We start from the raw sequence: 22,685 nt of genomic DNA, 5'->3' as shown, positions 1-22,685 counted from the left end.
TTGGATCATCCATGACTCCTTATTGCTCATGTAGTACACTGGCAATATGTGCTTACTGATATGCTTAATGGCCCTGGAGTTCTCACTGTGCCAGATCACAAATGGTTTCAATTCACGGCCTACAACATTGCCCCCAGGCACAACTGTTATCCTGTCCTTTAAAAGCCTTGAAACCTGGCATTGCCTTGGTCTCCTTTTGATAAAAGTCCTTTCAGGCATCCATTTCCAGAATAGGGAGGTCTCATCCATACTGAATATTTGCTCTGGCAAGTAATTTTCCTCCACTATCAGCTTACTGAGTTTCCAAAAATTCTTCAACTGCCTTCACATCAGCACTCGAAGACTCACCACTCACTTTTACATTATGTCATGAATAACAACTCTTGAGCTGTTTAAACCAGCCAGAGCTAGCAGTAAATTCAACAGTGTAGTCAGGCCTAGCCTTTTCTTTCAACATAGCAAACAAACTTTTTGCTTTGGCCGTGACTGTCATGGTGCTCAGAGGGATTGCTCCTGTGTCTGGTCTTCAATCCAGGTCATCAGAAGTTTCTCCATGTCTGATACAGGCCCTTCTCAAATTCCTGTTAGTCTCACTGCCTTCAATAAAGCAGATCCTTTAACAGCTTCCGTCACTTTGTTCTTGTTCTTCAAGATCGGAGATATGGTGGAATGGGACATGCCTGACTGACGAGCAATAACTGTCACTGATTTTCCACCTTCACAGTCTTTAAATCACTTTTAATTTCATTTCAAGGTCAATCACTCGACTGGCCTCATACTGGCAACATCATCAGTGGATTTTGTATACTTAGGGGCCATAACAAACAAAACAACATGAGATTAAATCAAGCACAAGGGAAGATGTAATCAAGAGACACGTAAACATGAGATGTATGAGGCTGCTGCCGGCACAACACAGCATACTCTTTTACAGTAAACTGTTTTTTTTATAAATAGAAAGAGTACACTATAAAATAACAATAAGGATAGTAAATACATAACCCAGTAACATAGTCGTTTATTATCATTACCAAGTATTAAGTACTGTCCATAATTGTATGTGCTATACTTTTACACCACTGACAGCACAGTAGGTTTGTTTACACCAGCATCATCACAAACATGTGATAATGCGTTGTGCTACAACATTACAACGGCTACAACATCATTAGGCAATAGGAGTCTTTCACCTCCATTATAATCTTACGGGATTACCTTTGTATATGTGGTCCGTCATCGAATGGAATGTTGTTATGTGGTGCACAACTGTATACAATTCATGCTATATGCCATGACAGTACATTAGATTTGTTGATGTCGAAAGCTAAAATACAAGAGTGATGTATTTCAGAACTAGGATACAGAAGTGTAGATGCATTCCAAAAAGTCTATAGAAAGACTGCACAAAATAGATCCATTTTATAGACTTCATTCTTTCCTATATTTTAAAGGTATTTACAATAAAGAGTTCCCAATATTACTAGGTTTCCTTTTATTACTATAATTTGCATATAACACAGTATTTTTAAACATAGTAAACAGGATTTCAGAGGCTTTACCCTAGCCAGAGACATTTTGAAGGAGAAAAAAAAGTAAATGAATTTTCGTAAGAAGCCTATGGGATGTTATGAACCAATGTTACCGCAATAATTAATAAATAAATAAATAAAACATTTTGTCCTAATAGGAAAAAAAAAAAGCAGCAGCAGCCTAGAGCATTCATAATTGACTTAATGTGATTTAACTTCTTGCCAGTGGCATAACTTTATAAAGTTGGTCACCCTCCACCACATTTGGCAAATTATGGGGTTAAGGCAATATCAAAATCAAGGCGGGAGAGGGGCAGTTTTTCAAACTTTAAAACCAGCTTATCCCTGGAAAATTCTGCTTACTACCCCTCAGCACAGGATAGTGTGTCAGATCCCACAGGTGTGCTGGTGTAGAGTGCACATCTCCTCCACTCCCACTCTCTGTCTCTGTCTTTATGTCTCTCTCACACACACTGTTTAGAGAAAGTGTTGAGGGGTAGGACAAGAACCCATGAATGGGCTTTTTTTTAGCATGTCTGATAAACATATCTTCACCAGATACCCCTTTCCCCTCTTAATAACTAATTGGTCAGCAATAACATTGATGTAACTTCAGACAGAACTCTCCTGGGAGCAACTAGACACTGTTCAAAGAAAGAAAGACAGTAGACAATACAGACTTATGTCAGGATCTAAAAAGAATACGCTTTGTGACAAACCGAAAGGCTTTCAAGTCCAGATGGCTTATAGGGGCTGTTTTGCCCCACTGTTCTGGAGAAAAACAAATGAATACTTTGAAAAGGCAAGCTCCTGAAGTTAAAAAAAAAAAAAAAAAATCCCTAGAGATTGTTACTTGTTGGAGTAAAGATGCAAGAGACAAAAAAAAAAAGAAGCCCTTTACGATAGTAACTTTGACTACAGTAGTTGTGTAAAAAATAACACCAGTAAATAAAAAGCTGACTTATTGCTAAGTATCCAACAAGATATTATCTTCCCCTCATTTACTTTGCAGAGTAGGGGAAGGAAAATACTTCCATTCTATTAAATAATTATTGTTCAGTTAAATCTAATTGTTATTCAATGTAGTATCTTTTAAGAAATAAGAAGATAGACCATAGTAAGTAACGCCCAAGGGATATGATCCCCCTTCTTCAAAACTAAATAGGAAGGGGACCGGGGGAAGAAAAGGAGGACTGTTACAGATTAAGAGAAACTTAAGGGACATATTAAACCAAGTGTAAATACGTGGACCATCTTGTTTCAATTCTGATTGAAATAACCAAATATGAAACTACATTTATGAGATAATTAGGGAAATGTGAACACTGATTAAGTATTAAATATTATTAATGAATAATCGTTTATAACTTTTAGGTGTGATAATTTTCTTTTAACTCTATCTTTTAGAGATTCACTGATATGTAATCTTTGATTTGCTTTAAAATTATGCTGTAGATGCTGAGGGGGAAGTAGGGAGGGACAGAAGAGACAATATTGGCTTGATGTTGATAACTGTTAAAAAGTTGAGTGATGGGTACATGGGAGTTCATTATACTATTTTCTCTACTTTAGTATTTGGATATTTCTGTAATAAACAGTTAATAAAGAAATAACTTGGAATAGAATTATTAGTGGCATTTAAGTTAATATGACAACGTTCTGTAATAAGAGCTTCCTGTCGTTAAAAACCAAATAAATATGCACAATGGGCATGCAGAAGGATATTCATTGAAGTGCTATTTGAAACAGCTCAAAACTGGAAGATGACTTACATGTCCATCAATAGATGGTGGATACGTTACAATAGATCCATATTGTAGAAACTATGTAATTAGAGAACTCGGGTGGCAGTGGGGCTGAAACCCGGGGGTAAGAAGGTAAGCCTAAAAGCACTGGTTAGTAATATCCTCAGTAGCTCCCCAGCACCATCCCAGAGCGGCCAGGAGGCTTCCTTGCCCACTCTCTCAGAAGATAGGAAGTTTGTGTTCTGAATAAACTCAGTAAGAGAGATTCTAGACTCGGGGACACCAGGCATAGTCAGGTGTCAAATGAAAAGAATTAAGTGAAAATCTATATACCAAACAGTAATTCTGACAAGCCCCCTTTCCATTCCTGCCCTCACCCCAATTCCCATAATAACTAGGCTTACTTACCACTCCACTCTCCCCACCCACAAAGAGATTATCTTTCTTTGGAAAAACTCAAATGTCTCTGAGAAAAGACCATGGGAGATTGAAATCTGGGTTCCCAATAGGCAGTAAACTGCATCCAGGCACACACAGCTTCTGGCCCTCCTTTTTTAGTGCCTCACCCTTAAAACATGAAGGGATAATTAAGGGTTATTAGGCACTTGAAACTCCAATCTGAAAGAAGAGAGACCAAAACTATCAGGAAAAAAATGGGACTCTGAGGAAACAAAGCAGAGAACAAATGAAAACTATAATTAATACACTCAGAGACCAAAGAAAAGTCATTGCATCCATGAAACCAGAACAGTATGCTATTTTTAAAAAGAGGTGGGGGTAGGGAGAGAGAAAGAACAAAGAAGAGCTCTGGGAAATTATAAAAGTATGAATTGAAGAATCTAGCACTCATCTTGTCTTTCTTGTACAAACCATACCTTAGGGTAACCAAACAGTTGATGAGGGGGAAGTTCTCCTTTATAAAAAAATTTAGCTAATAAATGCTAAAGGAATAATGAGTTAGAATAGCACCATTCCCCATTCTTTAATGAAATAATAGGGAATATCCAGTCACTATTCAGATTTTCCTGGTTGTCTTATAAATGCTTTTACAGTCAGGATCCAAACAAAGTCTATACGTTACACTTGGATGATGTAGCTCTTAGGTCTCTTTTAAACTAGAGATTGCCCAGTCCTTTTCACCCAATGGTCATCTACCATTCCAAAAATCCTAGGGCCCTTAAGAATTATGCTAAATACACTCTGCCTGTGCTCTATAAATGGAACAACACAGCCTGGATGACAGCACATCTGTTTACAACATGGTTACTGAATATTTTAAGCCCACTGTTGAGACCTATTACTCGGGGAAAAAAAAAACGATTCCTTTCAAAATATTACTGCTCATTGACAATGCACCTGGTCACCTGAAAGCTCTGATGGAGATGTACAATGAGATTAATGTTGTTTTCACCTCTACTAACACAATATCCATTCTGCAGCCCACAGATCAAGGAGTAATTTCAAATTTCAAGCCTTATTATTTAAGAAATACATTTTGTAAGGCTATAGCTCCCATAGATAGTGATCCCACTAATGGATCTGGGCAAAATAAATTGAAAACCTTCTGGGAAGGATTTATCATTTTAGATGCCACTAAGAACATTCATGATTCATGGGAAGAGATCAAAATATAACCATTAATGGGAATTTGGAAGAAGTTGATTCCAAGCCTTCACAGATGACTTTGAGGGGTTCAAGACTTCAGTGGAGGAAGTAATTGCAGATGTGATAGAAACAGCAAGAGAACTAGAATTAGAAGTGGAGCCTGAAGATGTGACTGAATTGCTGCCATCTCATGATAAAACTTTTAAAGGATGAGGAGTTGCTTCTGATGGATGAGCAAAGAAAGTGGTTTCTTGAGATGAAATCTACTCGTGGTGAAGATGCTGTGAAGACTGTTGAAATGACATCAAAGGATTTAGAATATTACTTAAACTTAGTTGATAAAGCAGTGACAAGGTTTGAGAGGACTGACTCCAATTTTGAAAGAAGTTCTACTGTGGGTAAAATGCCATCAAACAGTATCAAAAGCTACAGACAAATCATTTGGGACAGACAAATCAATGCAGCAAACTTCGCTGGTGTCTTATTTTAAGAAATTGCCACAGCCACCTCAGCCTTCAGCAATGACCACCCCCATCAGTCAGCAGCCATCAACATCGAGGCAAGACCCTCCACCAACTAAAAGATTATGAGTCACTGAAGGCTCAGAATGATGGTTAGCATTTTTTAGCAATAAAGTACTTTTGGGGGGCCAGCCCGGCGGCATAGTAGTTAAGTTCGTGCACTCTGCTTCGGCAGCCCAGGATTCGCTGGTTCAGATCCTGAGCATGCACCTACACACCCCTCATCAAGCCATGCTGTGGCAGTGTCCCACATAGAAGAACCAGAAGGACTTACAACTAGGACATACAGCTATGTACTGAGGCTTTGGGGAGAAAAAAAAAAAAGAAGAAAGGAGGAAGATTGGCAACAGATGTTAGTTCAGAGCTAATCTTCCCCCCAAAAAAAGTATTTTTAATTAAGATATGTACATTTTTTAGACATAATGCTACTGCACACTTAATAGACTATAATATAATGTAAAATAACTTTTATATGTACTGGGAAACCAAAAAAATCATGTGATTCGCTTTATTGCAACATTCTCTTTATTGCAATAGTTGCTTTATTGTGATGGTCTGAAACCAAATCCACAATATCTCTGCAGTATGCCTGTATTTTGAAAACCTTCCTTCAGGTGGTTGGAGGTACCTGCTACTGTAACGAGCAGTGAGCAATGGCAGCTGAACCCAGGATGGGTCCTGACTTTCAAACTCCCCTTGAGGCCTCAATCAATTCCTGTGGGTGGTTATGATCCAACCACTTAGTATAAACAAAGAAAGATGTCCAAGACATGAGTTAATAAAATCAACGGCGCCAGCCCGGTGGCATAGGGGTTAAGTTCACACGCTCTGTTTCAGCAGCCTGGGGTTCGTGGGTTTGGAGCCCAGTTGCAGAGCTACACATCACTCATCAAGCCATGCTGTGGCAGTGTCCCATATACAAAATAGAGGAAGACTGGTACAGATATTAGCTCAGAGACAATCTTCCTCAAGCAAAAAGAGGAAGATTGGCAGCAGATAGCTCCGGGCCAGTCTTCCTCATCAAAAAAATAAAGTTACAACATATTACACACATTATGATCTCATTAATTTAAACTATACTCATATATGAAAAGGCATCTGAAAGAATGTATATCAACCTATTAACAGTGAGGTCTCTCTAACAGGCAAGGTTCTAGAAGTATTTCTGTAATGTCTTGGTTTGGTTTTGTTTTTTAGAAAGAGCATGTATTTTGTCTGTAAACAGGAAAAATAGGTAAACAAGATGACTAAAGGAAATAATAGCCAAACAAGTACTACACGTGTGAAAGAATTTACTCACTGCCCAAAGTATCATCCATAATTGTATATAACCAGCCATGACCATTTATTCAACATGAGCTTCACTATTCTTGCATGTGTATATTTTATATTCCTTATAGTCCTTGTGACTAATCACCGCAGCAAATAGAGAACATTCATTTTCTACTGTCTTACCCAAAAACACAAGAAGGAAGAAAAACTCACTGGCCTATGACAGAGGCTATCGAGCAGAAATTGATTACCACACTGATAAAGCCTAAAAAAGTGTGGTGCTGAAGTTTGCTACAACAGCCAAGTAATGCTTTACTGACTTTGTTACACAGTTTTGTGCTTCCATAGGTATGTGGTCAATATTTTACATCTCTGACTTTAATTTACAGATCTTAAAGCTTGACACTACTGTTTATTTCAACACTTGACTCTCTTACGTAAACATTCTTCTATTACCAAAACAAAATCTGAAAATGTTATCCTGAAAAAAAGTAATATATTATTGAAGAAAATTTAGAAAATGTCTATAAATAAAAAAATGGTAGATAACCATTTCTGTCCAGTTGTTTTTCTGTTTTTTTTTTAATGTTTAATGGGAATTTTCAAACATGCATAAAAGTGTAGAGAATAGTATAATAAATCCCTATGTACCATCACCCAATTTCAACAATTATCAGCATATGGCAAATCTTGTTTTACCTGTATTCTGTGTCTTTTCCCCCAAGAAATCTCAATATCATATAAGTTCAGTATAAATACTTCAGTATGTATTAAACATACTTAAAAAATTATATATATTACACATGACCATTTTATTGCTTTGACTGAAGATCACCAATGGCTTCCTACTAGAATACAATCTTAGACTACAACCCAAACTCTACCTTGGTCCACAAGGCCCACTTAGTGATCAGCTCTCCATGCCTCTTGTATCTCCTGTCTCCTCCCTTTCCTCTAGACGGGTTGACTCCTAATTTTAAACTGTTGCCTACTTTAGAGCCTCATTTCCTTTGTCCAGAACTGTCCCCTAATGGTCTCCTCCTCATCCTTCATGTCACAACTGAAATGCTACATCCCCAGAGGCCTTCCCTGACCATCCTATCAAAGGGGGAAATTATTTTAGCTCTTCATGTATAATTTAATTTTCAGGTGCACACATACATATTTTTTAAGGATTAATTTTATACTACTCAAATTTGAGTTATAAAATTTAACTTTCGGCTTGTCAAAAGCAAAATATTTCTGGATGTTAAAAAAAAAAAAAACACCTAAAAATGTATCTGAACAGCACTGGCTTATCTGAATAGTTTCAGAAAAAGCATTTGACAAAATTCAACATCCCTTCATAACAAAAACATTCTGCAATCTAGGAATAGAAGGAAACTCCCTCAATCTGACAAAGAGCATCTACAAAAACTCCACAATATCATCCTTAATGGTTAAAGATTGAATGCTTTTCCTCTAAGATCAGAAACAAGACAAAAATTTCACTTTTGCCAGTTCTATTCAATATTGTACTGGAAGTTCTAGTGAGGGCAATTACACAAGAAAATGAAATAAAAGGCATCTAGATTGGAAAGAGAGAAGTAAAACTACCTCTATTTGCAGATGACATGATGTTGTATATAAAAAATCTTAAGGAATCCACAAAAGAACCTATTAGCACTAATAAATGAGTTCAGCCATGTTACAGGATATGAGATCAATATATAAAAATCAAGTGTATTTCTAAACACTTGCAATGAACAAGCAGAAAATGAAATTAAGGAAACAATTCCATTTACAATAGTATCAAAAAGAACAAAATACTTAGAAATAAAACTAACAAAAGAAGTACAAAACTTATACTCTGACAACTACGAAGCACTTTTGAAAAAAATTAAAAATCCAAATAAATGGAAAGACGTCCCATGTTCGTGGATCAAGAGACTTAATATTGTTAAGATGGCAACACTCCCCAAATGGATCTACAAATTCAACAAAATCCCTATGAAAATCCCAGCTAGCTTTTCTGCAAAAATTGACAAGCAGATCCTAAAATTCATATGGAAATTCCAGGGGCCCAGAATAACCAAAACAATCTTGAAAAAGAAGAACAAAGTTGGAGAAGATGCTGCTCAATTTCAAAACTTATTACAAAACTACAGTAATCACAACAGGATGATACTAGCATAAGGATATCAAGACAATTCAATGGGGAAAGAATAGTCTCATCAACAAATGCTGCTGGGACAATATGAAAAGGAATTAATTTGGACTCCATGTACAGAAATAACTCAAAATGGATCGAACACCTATATGTAAGAGCTAAAACTATAACACTCTTAGAAGAAAACAGAGGTGTAAAATATTTGTGACCTTGGACTAGGCAATAGTTTCTTATACATACACCAAGAGCACAGGTAATCAAAGAAAAAAATAGATAAATTGGACTTCATCAAAATTAAAAACTTTTCTGCTTCAAAGGACATCATCAAAGTAAAAACACAACCTACATAATGGGAAAAATATTAGCAAATCATATATCTGATAAGAGACTTGTATATACTTATAATGGAATAGTATTCAGCCTTAAAAAGGAATGAAATTATCATACATCCTACAAAAACGGAGAGCCCTGAAAACATGCTAAATGAAGTAAGTCAGACACAAAAGGGAAAATATTGTATGATTCCACTTATACGGGGTATGTAGAGCAGTCAAATTCATAGGGAAAGAAAGTAGGACGGTGGTTTCCAGGGGCTAGGAGAAGGGGAAAACTGGAGTTAGTGTTTCATGTCTATGGAGTTTCAGTTTGGGATGAGGAATAAGCTCTGGAGATGGAGGGTGGTGATGGCTGCACAACAGAGTGAGTGTTCCCTTTTTCTCTTTCCCCTTCCCCAAAGCCCCAGTACATAGTTCTATATTCTAGTTGCAAGTCCTTCTAGTTCTTCTGTGTGAGCCTCGGCCACAGCATGGTCACTGACAGACCAGTGGTGTGGTTCAGCATCCAGGAAGTGAACTGGGCCAAGAAAACAGAGCACGACAAACTTTAACTACTAGGTCATCAGGATTGGCTCATGAGCGTTCTTAACACCACTGAACTGTACACTTAAAAATGGTTAAAATGGTAAATTTCATGTTATATATATTTTACCACAATAAAAACAATTTTAAGAAACAATATGGTGGTAACTATATAAAGTGAAATTTTCACAGGAAGAAAAAATCAAGTTAGTCTATATTTTAAAAATGCAGGGGCCAGCCCTGTGGCAGAGTGGTTAAGTTTGCGCTCTGCGTCCGCTTTGGCGGCCCAGGGTTTCACTGGTTTGGATCCTGGGCATGGACATGGCACTGCTCATCAAGCCAGCTGAGGCAGCATCCCACATGCCACAACTAGAAGGACACACAACTAAAAATATACAACTATATACCGGGGGGCTTTGGGGAGAAAAAGGAAAAAGAAAATCTTTAAAAAAAAAAAAAGCAGTCTGCTAGGGGGATGAAAATTTTCTAAGTCAACAATATTAATGCTATCAGTTGACTAGTATCACAAAGAAATGAAGTATTCTTCATAATCATATTTTTAAGATAAACTAAAGCACCAAAACATCTTTTTTTTTTTAAAGACTGGCACCTGAACTAACTGTTGCCAATCTTCTTATTTTTTTTTTCTGCTTTTTCTCCCCAAAATCCTCCCAGTGCATAGTTGTATATTTTAGTTGTGGGTCCTTCTAGTTGTGGCATGTGGGATGTTGCCTCAGCACGGCCTGACAAGCAGTGCCATGTCCTAGCCCAGGATCCGAACCAGCGAAACCCTGGGCCACCGAAGCAGAGTGCGAGAACTTAACCATTTGGCCATGGGGCCGGCCCCCCAAAACATTTTTATCATATCCATTTTAATGAAAAATGTTTCTAGAATTTCATACACACCTATCTCCTTAAAATGGAGGATATCAAATAAAATGTAACCTTTTGTTGGTAACAGTCATTCCAAATCACTGTGAATCATGATTATAAACCATACTTCATTATAGTGTGTGATGCCTTCAAGATAAAAATCCAAAATTGACAACATAGCCCTTTACTTTCTTACCTCTGATTATCTATTCGACCTCAATTCTTGCCACTCCCCTATGTGGCAGAAGTACTAGTATATATTTTTAAAGAACATACGGAAATCCAATATTTACTATTTAAACATATCAAAAAAAGTCATGTTTTTGCAGTTTTCTGAACACATCACACACTTTCAAATCTCTCATACTTTGGCTGTGTGACACACAACCCAGTGAAATGCCACCCTGTCTCTGAGAAGCTGTGCCTCAGGTTGAGTTAGGCTTTTAGCACCTCGCACATACTGTACTTGTTTAGAATGCTTACATAAGGCTGCTCTAGTCATTTACTTTAGCCTCCCCACCAGACTATGAGCTCCTCAAGGACAGGATCCTAGATTTTTCATTCTTGCACCCCTAACTCTGGGCACAAAGTGTTTAATTAACATCTGTTTTATAAGTGAATAAATGGGATGGATAGACAGGTACGTAGATATCAGACATATAGGTAACATTTAGCATATGTTAACCAAATGTCTGGAGCTTTGAAAAGCTCATTTTCCTCGTATAATCCTCACAACAATTCTAGGAGCTTGTTACTATTATTACCCCTATTCACAGATTAAGTAATTGAGGCTTGGCATTAAGAAACCTGTCTGTGATTACATCGCTAGGAAGTAACAGAGCCAGGATTTGACCCAAGGCAATCTGACCTATTGCCCTTGTCCTTGGCCACTGCGCTATATTACTTCTTTTAATTTTCAGTCCTGCTTCAGAGACACCTACCATTTGTTATAAGTACTTTTCTCTAATAGATACCCTCTTAATTTGCTTATAACCTTAATTTGTCTATAACCTGTTGAGGGCTAATAAACTATTTTATTTAACATAAGGGTAAATAAACACTTTGCCTTTAAATGTTTCTTCAGTAGGCCAAAGATATAAACTCTACTAGACAGAGTTTGAGACATTCATTTTAGCTATTCAGAAATCTTCTTTTTTCACTTCCTAGCCCTCAGCTAGGTTACAGATGTTTAAAACTGAGTAAATTACTGGCTGCATTTCTATCCCAGCATAAAAATATTCTTTAAAGAGTAAAAACTAAACAAGTCACAAATTAATGGGTAATTTCCATCAAAAGTTTCCCAAATCACATCAAACAGGTTCAAGTAGACTATTTTCAAAGAACCATAGACAAACAAAACTCTTCTTAAAAAGTTACCTTTCTGGTTTTACAAAAGCCTATTTATTTGATTCCACACTTCTGTGCAATCTGTTTAACTTTTTAAAAGGTATCTGCTTTTGAATAGGTAGCAGTAACAAAAAATGAGGCTAGGACAACAGGTAACTGAAAGAAAATTCAAATTGAGGATTTGATAATTAAAATTAGAAATCTGATCCATACCACAATAGCCTAGCAGATGCTTTTAACCAATACAGATTTCAATGCCCAAGAAATAAGTGCTTACTATTCTTCAGAATGAATTTTTCTTCAAAAATAGAAAATGTTTTACTAACCACTTTATTTGTTACTGTAGGGTACTACTGCTGTATCCTAATTAAAAATGTCTACCAAAAGATTCTAAGGCAACAGTTAAAATTAAGTTTTGGCACTTAAACCTTCATTTGTGTAGAAAATTTATTCAGACAGACCAACTTATTTCTCAACCAGTAACTTAGAAAAAATTATTTGTGGCTAAAATGAATAAAAATACAACAGAAAGCCACTATTAAGTTTAAAATAACCAGAGAATCATGGTGCTAACACGACTTCTAAGATCACCCAGCCCAACCTTTGCAAATGCAGAAGTAATCCCTACAATGCTTTTGACAGTAGTTCCAACGATCTTAATACTTCAATTTTGAAAATGCATAAATATTTCTAGAGTATCGACTATGTATAGGAAATGTAGGCAGCATCTGCAGTAACTATACTCAGGAGAAGTCATGGTTTCTCTGTATATGCCAAAGTCAAAGGACTTATTGAAGAATTTTCTGAATTTTAGCATAACTTGGCACCAACAGTAAGGACAATAACTTGAATGCACAAAAGAGAACTTTAAATAGTTAGGCTTAGCAATTTGACCTTTAGCATATTCATCCATCCACCCAACCAACCAATAAACATCTATTAAATACTTCCTGCATCCCAGTAGTTTAGTGGGGGAATTAAAGCAACAGGTCTGATATAACATTGGAAGTGCTACGGGAGGCGAAGGACAGTATGCTGTGGGAAGATTTAAGATGGGCACAATCCATACTTGGGTGTTCATAAAAGACATCCCAGAATTGACACCAGAAAGATGAATAATGTTAGCCAGGCAATAGAAGAAAAAGAGAGTGCCAAGCAAGGCAGCAGCTTTTAAGAAGGCTTGAAGAGAACATTTTTCACAAAACAAACTCAAAGTGTTCAGTATGGCTCAAAAAGGAAAAGAAGAGGCTGGTAAGACAAGCAGCAGCCAGATTACAAGGCTTTGTATGTATGTTACGAACTTTAGTCACTTCCAGAACTTCAGACAGAGTCACGAAAGGCTTTTAAGTACAGAAATGATCTGACCAGATCTCCATTTGGGAGAGATCTGGGTACAATGGGATTGACAGTTTATAGGTTGGCACTACTGGAAGCAGACAGATCAGTTATGGGACAGTTTCAGTCATCATTCATTTATTCAGAAATATTCATTGGCATTTATATAACAATATAAACCAATGTTACCGTAATAAAAATCATAAAAATAAGAACAAAATTAAAAAAAAGAAATATTCATTGGGTACTTCCTATGTACCAGACACTAGTATACAGTGTGAATGATGCAAAGTTCCAGCTCCATGGAGTTTGGATTCAAGGCAAGGCAAGAGATGTTGGTGGCCTGTAACAGAGTTTTAGAAATGGATTTGGAAAGAAGTAAAGAGATTCCAGAAATACTTAAAAGTTGGAAACAAAAGAAGGTAGTAATGGGGATGCAGGAGAGAGAAGGTTTAAGGATGGTGACCAGGTATGTGGACAGTGGTATCCCTCACAAAGACAGGGGATTCAGGAGGAGCAGGCTTGGGAAATAAGTTCAGTTTTGGACTTGTCAGGAGACATTCATGTCCAATAAACAACAGTCACACAAATCTGAAACTCCAGAGAGAGATGTGGCCTTAAAGTTCCTAATAGGCTGTCAGCTCCATGAGGGAAGAATCTTGTCTGTTTTACTCACCCTATATCCTCTGGACACAGTACCAGGCATACGGTTGACACTCAATAAATATCTGTTACATGAATGAATGAGATATACACTTTGGAATAGTCAATGAATAGTAACTGACGCATGGGAATGGATAATATCAGCGAGGCAGTCTGCAGAGTGAGAACTAATGAGGACCTCAGAAAGAACACCAAACACAAAACTAATGTAAGAGGAATGCACAGAGTGGTCAGATAAGTAAGGTGCAAACCAAGAGATGTCAAAGCCACAGAACCAAAATATAATGTTTCTTAAAGAAGGAGTGACCAGAAAAGTCAAACATTGCTGAGAAGTCAAGCATGAGAAGGAATAAGACAGAAAGCAAAGGAAACACATTTATGAGAGCTACTTACTTTTCGGAATTTTCAAGAATAAGGGGTAGGAGAAACTCTGACTTATACATATGCCTAAAGTTTCAGATCTAAATAATTACTCTTACGAGATGACTTATTTCCTGCATGGGCAGCTTACCTGTTTAGAAACTTATTTGTTCCATCTAAAGTGCCTGCTTCTTTACTCTTTATCACAACACTTTTTTTATTTCCTGTGTAGCATCTATCACAATCTGTAATTAATTGGTCTGTTTATTCTTTATTACAATATAAACTCCAAGAAGGCACGGGCTACCTTCCTTGTCTGGTTTGTTTGTGACTAATTCTCAGGGCCCAGAACTGTTCCTGGCTCAATAAATATCTGTTCTTTCTGATCAGCTGTGTCTGTTTATCTTTCTGTCTACCTATGGGACTGGGACAGGGTAGAACTAGAAGACCACGGAGTTTCCTCCTAGCCCTTAAAATATAACTACATAAGAACAAGTAAAAATACACTTTAAAGGACAATAATGGAATCCAGAATCACAAAAACCCTAGGCCTATTCCCTGTAGGGAATCCAATCAAATTACAAGTAAAAAATTCTTCTGAGGCTCTATAACCATAGTGGAGCAGATAAGCAGTCGGAAACAAGATATCCTGGAAAATATATGATAAGACTACAAAAGAAAAAGTTACTAGAGAAAACATTAAACGTAGGATCAGTTTCTCAATTTCCGTATCTTGATGTTTCAAAGGGGAAAAATAATACAAGATATTTTTATGCTGTAATTTTAAATAAAAAATTTTAACTAATTTAATTCAGTTTTATAGATCTCAGATTTAAATTTCTTATAGAAAACTATCTAAACTGCAAACAATCATTTCTTCCCAGACAAGTGACATTAGTATACTATAAAAATATTAACAACTCACTCATCTCTATAACTGACATATACTTAAAAATTAATTCAATTGGAATATTAGATAATATTAGAGGGGCCAGCCCGGTGGCACAGTGGTTAAGAGTGCACATTCCACTTTGGTGGCCCAGGGTTCACCGGTTCGGATCTCGGTGCGGTCATGGCACTGGCTTGGTGAGCCATGCTGTGGTAGGAGTCCCATATATAAAGCAGAGGAAGATGGGCACGGATATTAGCTCAGGGCCAGTCTTCCTCAGCAACAAGAGGAGGATGGGCAGATGTTAGCTCAGGGCTAATCTTCCTCAAAAAAAAAAAGATAATATTAGAAAATACTCTCAAATGTACATAATATTGTGGATATATGGTAGAATGCTCTCATTTTTTAGGAGATAAGTACTTGGTACTGTAGGGTGAAGTGACATAGCATCTGCAATTTACTTTGAAATGGTTCAGCAATTTAAAAACATGTATGTACATATGTAGATAAATAAAACTACTGAATCTAGGCAATGGATATACAAATGACCAATGTACTTTTAATTTGTCTGTATGTTTGAAGATTTTCCTAATAAAAAGCTGTGGGGAAAATTTATTGAAAAAGTTTACTGACCCTAAAAAGAAATAAAAACAGTATTTCGAATTTCCTACTAATAATTCTATATCCTCAACTTGGAAACTGCTCTGTTGTATTGATTAATATGTAAATTCCCATGGTTCAGTTTAAACATTTTGGGGGGCACCTATTATGCCAAACTACTAGACACTAGAATTCCTGACTGAATGAAACAATCTTGCATCCAAACTAACAACTAAATATCATGGGCCAAGGTTTCAAAATATATAGAGTTCACACACATATATTTCTAAATATCAGCTTTTGAATAGACACATTACATATATTATTAAACTGGGTCTATCATGATTTTTTTTATCTCAACCTAATAATTTATCTAGGTAACAGCTGTATTCATTATGAATGCTTAGCTCAGTGAAAAAGGTGTTTTTATTTTCTTGAGGAAGATTAGCCCTGAGCTAACTGCTGCCAATCCTTCTCTTTTCGCTGAGGAAGACTGGCCCTGAGCTAACATCCATGCCCATCTGTCTCTACTTTATATGTGGGACGCCTGCCACAGCATGGTGTGCCAAGCAGTGCCATGTCCGCACCCAGGATCCAAACCCGTGAACCCCGCACCGCCGAAGCCGAACATGCGCACTTAACCGCTGTGCCACCGGGCCGGCCCCAAAAAAGCTGTGTTTAAAATAACTCAGCCATTAGTCAATGGAACAAAAGAACACACGTTTGGCTAGATTCTAACACTAGCCCTCCTGGGAATCAAAGGTTCCATATGATTTAAGTATGCCGCATGTAGTTAAAGGCAAGCTAAGGAGTCAAGAAATGAGAAGCAAAATTAAGCACAGAGTTGGATCAACTACCTACTGCACATACCACAATAATCTAGTGAGCAGTCCTTACTCTACTAGTCCATCCTGGGATTACACGTACCCTGTCCAGTTAGGTACATTACCCATTTTGATATTCTCTTCTGTGATTTTAACTAGGTAAAAATGTGAACGGCACTATAGCAAGGACACATAATGGTATTTTAGATACAATCAGAAAGCTCTGAAGGTAAAGAAAGGGTAAGATCTGCCTTAAGAGCTAAACAATGGTTACCCAACTGATTACCATTTCAAAAGGCAACAACCCCACCACCATCACCACAGACACACACTCCTCTAGAGAACAAACAGACTGTTCATTTCAGAAAGTGTCTTGAAGTACGGATTGACTAGGAACAAGGACATATCTACTCTGACTAGGGGCAGTGTGAAGTTTATTTAAATGGTTCAGAGGAAAAAACAATGGTATCTTTTAAAATATGAAAATACGTGTTTTTTAAAAAGTGTGTTTTTAAACGTATTAGTTTTACATATAAAATAATTTAGGTATAGCCAGCCCTGACGGCCTTGCAGCTAAAGTTCTACGCACTCCGCTTTGGCAGCCCAGGTTCAGTTCCTGGGCGTGGAACTACACCACTCGTCTGTCAGCAGCCATGCTGTCGCAGTGGCTCACATAGAAGAAGCAGAAGAACTCACAATTATACACAACTACACACTGGGGCTCAGGGGGGTGGGGGCAGCAGGAAAGGAGAAAGATTAGCAACAGATGTTAGCTTAGGGTGAATCTTCCCCTGTAAAAAATAAAAATAATTTAGGTAATATAGAAATCATTGAGGCACCAAAATGTTTCTTTTTTTTTTTTGGAGGAAGATTAGCCCTGAGCTAACATCCATGCCCATCTTCCTCTACTTTCCACGTGGGATGCCTGCCACAGCATGGCTTGACAAGTGGTGCGTAGGTCTGCACCTGGAATCCGAACTGGCGAACCCCAGGCTACCAAAGTGGAACATGTGAACTTAACTGCTGGGCCACTGGGCCGGCCCCTAAAATGTATTTTGAGCATTCTAAAACCTAGGTTTAATGAATAAATTAAGATATAACATAACATTCCAAAAGACTGCTGACCCTTGCTCCATCTGAACCAATAGAGAAATTAAGTCAACACCTGAGCCAATTCTTGGACCAAAAATCTTTAGTTCACTGAGAACACCACAAGATATTGGTTTCAAAAACTACTGGACAGGTACCACAGAGGTCCTTCACTTTTAAAAGGAGCTTGAAAACTTTAATAAATAACACGTAGATTCAAGCATGTAAGATGTCAAATGTTAACACCCCACTGACCAGCAACTTGTTCTCCTGTACTGACACATCATCTGTGCAGGTAACCAAATCACTTTCCCCTGCTGCTCCACTTCAGGGAAATAAAATCCACATAATAGCAAAGTTCATTCTAGCAACTCTAGCGTCCTAACAAATTTTATTTATTTATTTTTTTGAAGGTTGGCACCTGAGCTAACAACTGTTGCCAATCTTTTTTTTTCTGCTTTTTCTCCCCAAAGCCCCCCAGTACATAGCTGTATATTTTAGTTGTGGGTCCTTCTGGCTGTGGCATGTGGGATGCCGCCTCAGCACGGCCTGATGAACAGTGCCATGTCCGCACCCAGGATCCGAACCAGTGAAACCACAGGTCACAGAAGCAGAGCACACGAATTTAACCATTCCGCCATGGGCCTGGCCCCTAAAATAAACTTAATGGTGAAGCAAAAGTGGAATTTCCACTTTTTAACTTCCCAAGTTCCCCAGAAAAGCCATCATCAACAAATTTAAACTCTACGCAAAATTACTCTTCACTCCTGTCACTTGATAAAAAGTCACAAAACTCAATGAAAAGACTTCAAGTTTTCCTTTTTAAGTGTTTATTAAAGAGATGAACTTAACTGTCAATGTAAACTATTCTGCAAACAAACCAACATTAACTTCCTCAACAGTTTTGATTAAAATATTCTTTATAAATGAATGAGAACTATAACATCAATAAAAAGAACACTGACTATCAATGTCTGATTTCCTGCCCATGTTGATACACTTCCAAAGTGTATGTTTTATATGAAGATTTGATTAAAGTCTTTTCAAATTTTCATTAGAAAATTCTCCGTAGTGTCTCTCACCTCTGCATTTAATCACCCCAATTTTTCCAGGCAAAAAGCTACAGAAAAGTAGTCACAAAATCACACAATCCTAACATCTTCCCAGCAAAGATAGTCTCTCTTCAGCCCCTTCTCTTCACATATGCTTCTATCATGCAAGGAGGGAGCGAAGGGAGGATGAAGAAGGTACGTCTTCATTTTTCTGTGCCATCTCCCTCCACTGAATCACACTAAATAAGCGCTCACTTTGAGAATAATGGTCGTAAGAAAGAAAGCCCAAAGACTCACCTGGAACTAAATTCCTAAGAAAAAGATTCCTTAACTCATTTGCCTACTTATCAGGGAAGTTTTCTTTTCTTTTTTTTTTTAATTACTCAAAGCAAATCATGTCTATTTTAAAAGACCCTGCACAAACAAAACATAAAAACCATTAACATATTCTTCCCAAGAATGACATCTCTATCCAGGTCACTTTCTATCCAGATTTTCATTTTTAAAAATCACTGATTTACAAATAAATTATTTACAGATTCACAGGGCTTACTCTGGATAGAGTAGACAGGCAAGGTCTAGCCAAAGAAGTGAAATTTAAGCTGAGCCAAAAGTGAGAAGCTAGACAGGGTGAAGCTCTGAGGAAAAAGCACTGTAGGCCAAAGGAGCAGCATGGGCGAAGGCATCAGACAGGACTTGGTTAAGGAACAGAAAGACATATGGCTGGAGGGAGCCCAAAAAGAAGAGTGGTAAGCAATAGGATGAAGTTTCCTGATTAGCATTTGAAACTGGTCACAACGTAGCTAAAATCAGACTTCCTTTAGGTTGTTTTTAAAGACTCACAAAAACAGCAGCTAACTCCACACAAAAAATTCAAATAAAAGCAAAGAAAACGACAGAAGGTATTCAAATTAAGTAAGAGCATTATAATAAAGATTAAGTTTCTGATTCCTTGCTGAGAATTCCCACAAGCAAGAGATTATAGCACTTCACACCTCCTAAAACATTCTCCTCATTCACATACCCTCCTAAATTTCCACAAAGGTGCTCAGAATTTACTTGACACTTTCTGGTGATGGACAATTTCCATGCTCTCAAATACTTTTGCTGTAAATACCCTGAGGTGCTTTTGCTCTAATAGCAGACTCTTAGTCTCCTATTAAAGGCCACAAACAAAGCACTCACAGAAAATTAAACACAGAATCCACTTCTGCATATTGGCCAAGGAGAGACTGCACTTCTGGGTACTGGGTAAAACTTGATTTATGATCTCACATGAAGACTGATAACAAGGTGGTTTTATGTTTGTGGTCTGGGAGCTGGCTCATCTAGTATTTCATCAATGTTCTCTATTCTCAGGTCATGGCCCTTTGCCCAAAGGTTTCATTACAGAGAATTTATAGACACGTTTGAAAAAGTATAAATCACAAAGGAAGTCACTGGATAACCTATTTTTAAAAAGTCATTTACTTAAGAAATTATTATATAATCCAGAGCCTAGCAGTTAGTTTTATTTTCTGATTCTGCAACCTGTGGCAGATGGTTTTCTTGGCACGTGTGACCTTGGCAGCTTGCCCATGTTTACATGGACTGACAGGAGTCTAAGGCCGGAGGGAGCATTTCTTTTATCCCAGGTGATAGGTCATGCTGGGCCTGCTCCTCAGCTGTGTGCACCTGTGGATAATTTCGGAGTCTCTGTCATGTCCATCCACACAATGGCTAGGGCCTGTGTGAGCACGAAGATATTGCCTGCCATCTCAGAAGGAGTACATGACGTCTGTCCTATAAACAGTGCTAACAAACTGGTGGAAAATTGTGATCCCATCCTTATATGTTTTAAACCCCTCCTTCCCTAGATCCTTGGAAATAGTCTTGAAATAAAGTCTTGAAATACAGTCAATTTTGTTTGGCAAACATAATGGTATTCCTTTGAGTCAAATGAATCACAAAACCAGAAGTAAAAATCCTCACTACAGTCAAGCTTGAAAAAGAACTCCTTGACCTGGTACAAAGGTATATGTGACAAAACAAAAAGTTTAAATGGTGGTACCATTTAGTGTTAGGAAATGAGCTGCGAAACAAATCTCACATTCTAAAAACTTTTCAAGTATTTTTGAAAGATAACATGTCGTTCCTTCACTAATTATTTAGCTCCCTTCAATCACCATGTCTTTAGCCACCAGGTGTGCTAGATGCTCAGGAAACAAAGATGAATGGGACACCTCGCCCACATTAGGTAAGTTCTACAGAAATAATGCCACCACACCCTGAAAGCTAAAATCCTTGCCTGTCTCCAGAAGTCAAAGACCTATCAGTTGCACTCGAGAGCTCCAAAAGGCTCACAGACTCGAGGTGAGGGCGCCGAGGTCACTGCTGAGGTGCCAGAGGTAACAGCCGGCCAAGTGCACCTGTAAACTGCAGTCTGAAAAGGGCTGCCAGCAGTCACCTACAACTTCCTCAAACCACTCCCCCACCCTCCGCCGCCCCGTCCTTTACGAATAGAGGGTTTTTAAAGGGAACTGTCCAAGGTTACCACCTGACATAGAGGCATGCTTTGGTGTGGGATACCAATAAAATAAAATTGTATACTCCCTATATTTACAGAGCATTGCCATACAACATCTAAGTGTTGACAAAGTGTCAACCAAGGCATATAAAACATAAAATAAAACCTCTTTCTCAACAGGGTTAAAACATCAAAAAGAAACTGACCGAAAGAGGGAGATCTCTAACTTCCCAAAGCAGCACCCCCCTGGAAAGGTACTGGAACCAGCGGAAGTTACATATGCAGATATGCAGGACAGAAGTGTTTAAATGCCACCCCCCTCCAGCCCGCCGTGGTAAAAGTTTGAACCGCCGTCTGACTATCCCACGGTGGTCGGAAACTTCCCTAAACTACAAGAGGCAACGAGACACCCGAAAATCTCTGTCCTCAGCCAACCCCAGCTGCCCTCATGCCAGGCTGTGGCTTCCTCCCCGGGCCTTGCCTCCTCCATCTCACTCCCTTCTCCAGGACACTCACTTGCCTGCCTCGGCTTCCGACGCGGGCCGGGGGTCCCGGGGACCTCTCGGCCTCCGGACTCGGTCCCGCCCCCAGGAGGCCCGGCGCGCCTCCCCTCCCGCGCCCGGCCGCGACCCCCAGCCCCCGGCCCGCCCTCGGGCCCGGCCCCCGCCCTCCCCGCCGGCCCTCACCTCCTCGGCGTGCTTGCGCAGCGCCTTCTCCCGCTCGTACTGGGTGATGAGCTGCTCGTTGTCGTCCCGCAGCAGCTCCAGCTCCACCTGGTGCTCCTGGTCCTGCGCGAACACCGAGTCCAGGTTCTCCAGCACGGCCACCACCAGTGGCATCAGCTCCTTGACGACCTCCTCGTCGTAGCGCCCGATGAGCCGCTCGAACTCGCGGTAGATGGAGCCAGCCAGGCCGGACACCCGCTCCGACATCACAGCCCCGGAGCCGCCGGGCTCCTCCTGGTACACCACACCGTCCTCCAGCTCCATGGTGGCGGGCGGGCGGCGCGGGGCGTCGCCGGCTGAGGGGGCGGCACGGGCCCGCACGGGACGGGCCCGGCTGGCGCTGGGGCTGGGGCTGAGGCTGGAGCTGGGGCTGGGGCTGGGGCTGGGGCTGGGCCCGGCGGGGTGGGGGCCCGGGCCGGAGGAGGGGAGGGGTGCGGAGAGCGCCCTCAGCCCAACCGCCGCTGCACCAACTGCCGGGGTGGCCGGGCCTCGCGCGCCACACGTCACCCGCGGGGCGGGACTCGCGCCGCGTCGGCCCGGTGGGCGGGGCCCCGCGGGAGGCCAGGCGCGGCCGGGGGCGGAGCCAGTGCGTCATCGCGCGCCGGCGGAGGGAGCTGTGACGTCAACATCCGGCGCCTCGCGGACGGTGCCTTCGCCAATGAGAAAGACTACGAGAGGAGGGTGGCGAGAACTGTCAGCGCCGGGCGGGATTTGCAGGGCGGGTCCCAAAGGAAAGGGAAGGGT

General features: G+C 39.5%; 1 protein-coding gene across 8 annotated transcripts in view; it reads right to left on the bottom strand.

The window, feature by feature from the left end:
* The window catches only part of SPAG9 (sperm associated antigen 9), a 126,467-nt gene extending 103,998 nt beyond the window's left edge, over positions 1–22,469 (bottom strand). For 4 of the 8 annotated variants that reach the window (XM_046674592.1, XM_046674594.1, XM_046674593.1 and 1 more), the window contains exon 1: positions 21,903–22,469. In XM_046674592.1, the coding sequence (XP_046530548.1) occupies positions 21,903–22,205 (303 nt within the window). In that variant the 5' untranslated portion in view covers positions 22,206–22,469. The remainder of the gene's footprint in view (positions 1–21,902) is intronic. The other 4 variants (XM_046674596.1, XM_046674599.1, XM_046674597.1 and 1 more) reach the window with 1 other exon arrangement.
* Between the last annotated feature and the right edge of the window lie 216 nt (positions 22,470–22,685).

Source organism: Equus quagga, chromosome 11 (genome assembly GCF_021613505.1).
Source record: "Equus quagga isolate Etosha38 chromosome 11, UCLA_HA_Equagga_1.0, whole genome shotgun sequence".
NCBI classification, from domain to species: domain Eukaryota; kingdom Metazoa; phylum Chordata; class Mammalia; order Perissodactyla; family Equidae; genus Equus; species Equus quagga.
Note: the sequence above shows the minus strand (reverse complement) of the source record. Positions and strands in the feature narration are given on the sequence as shown.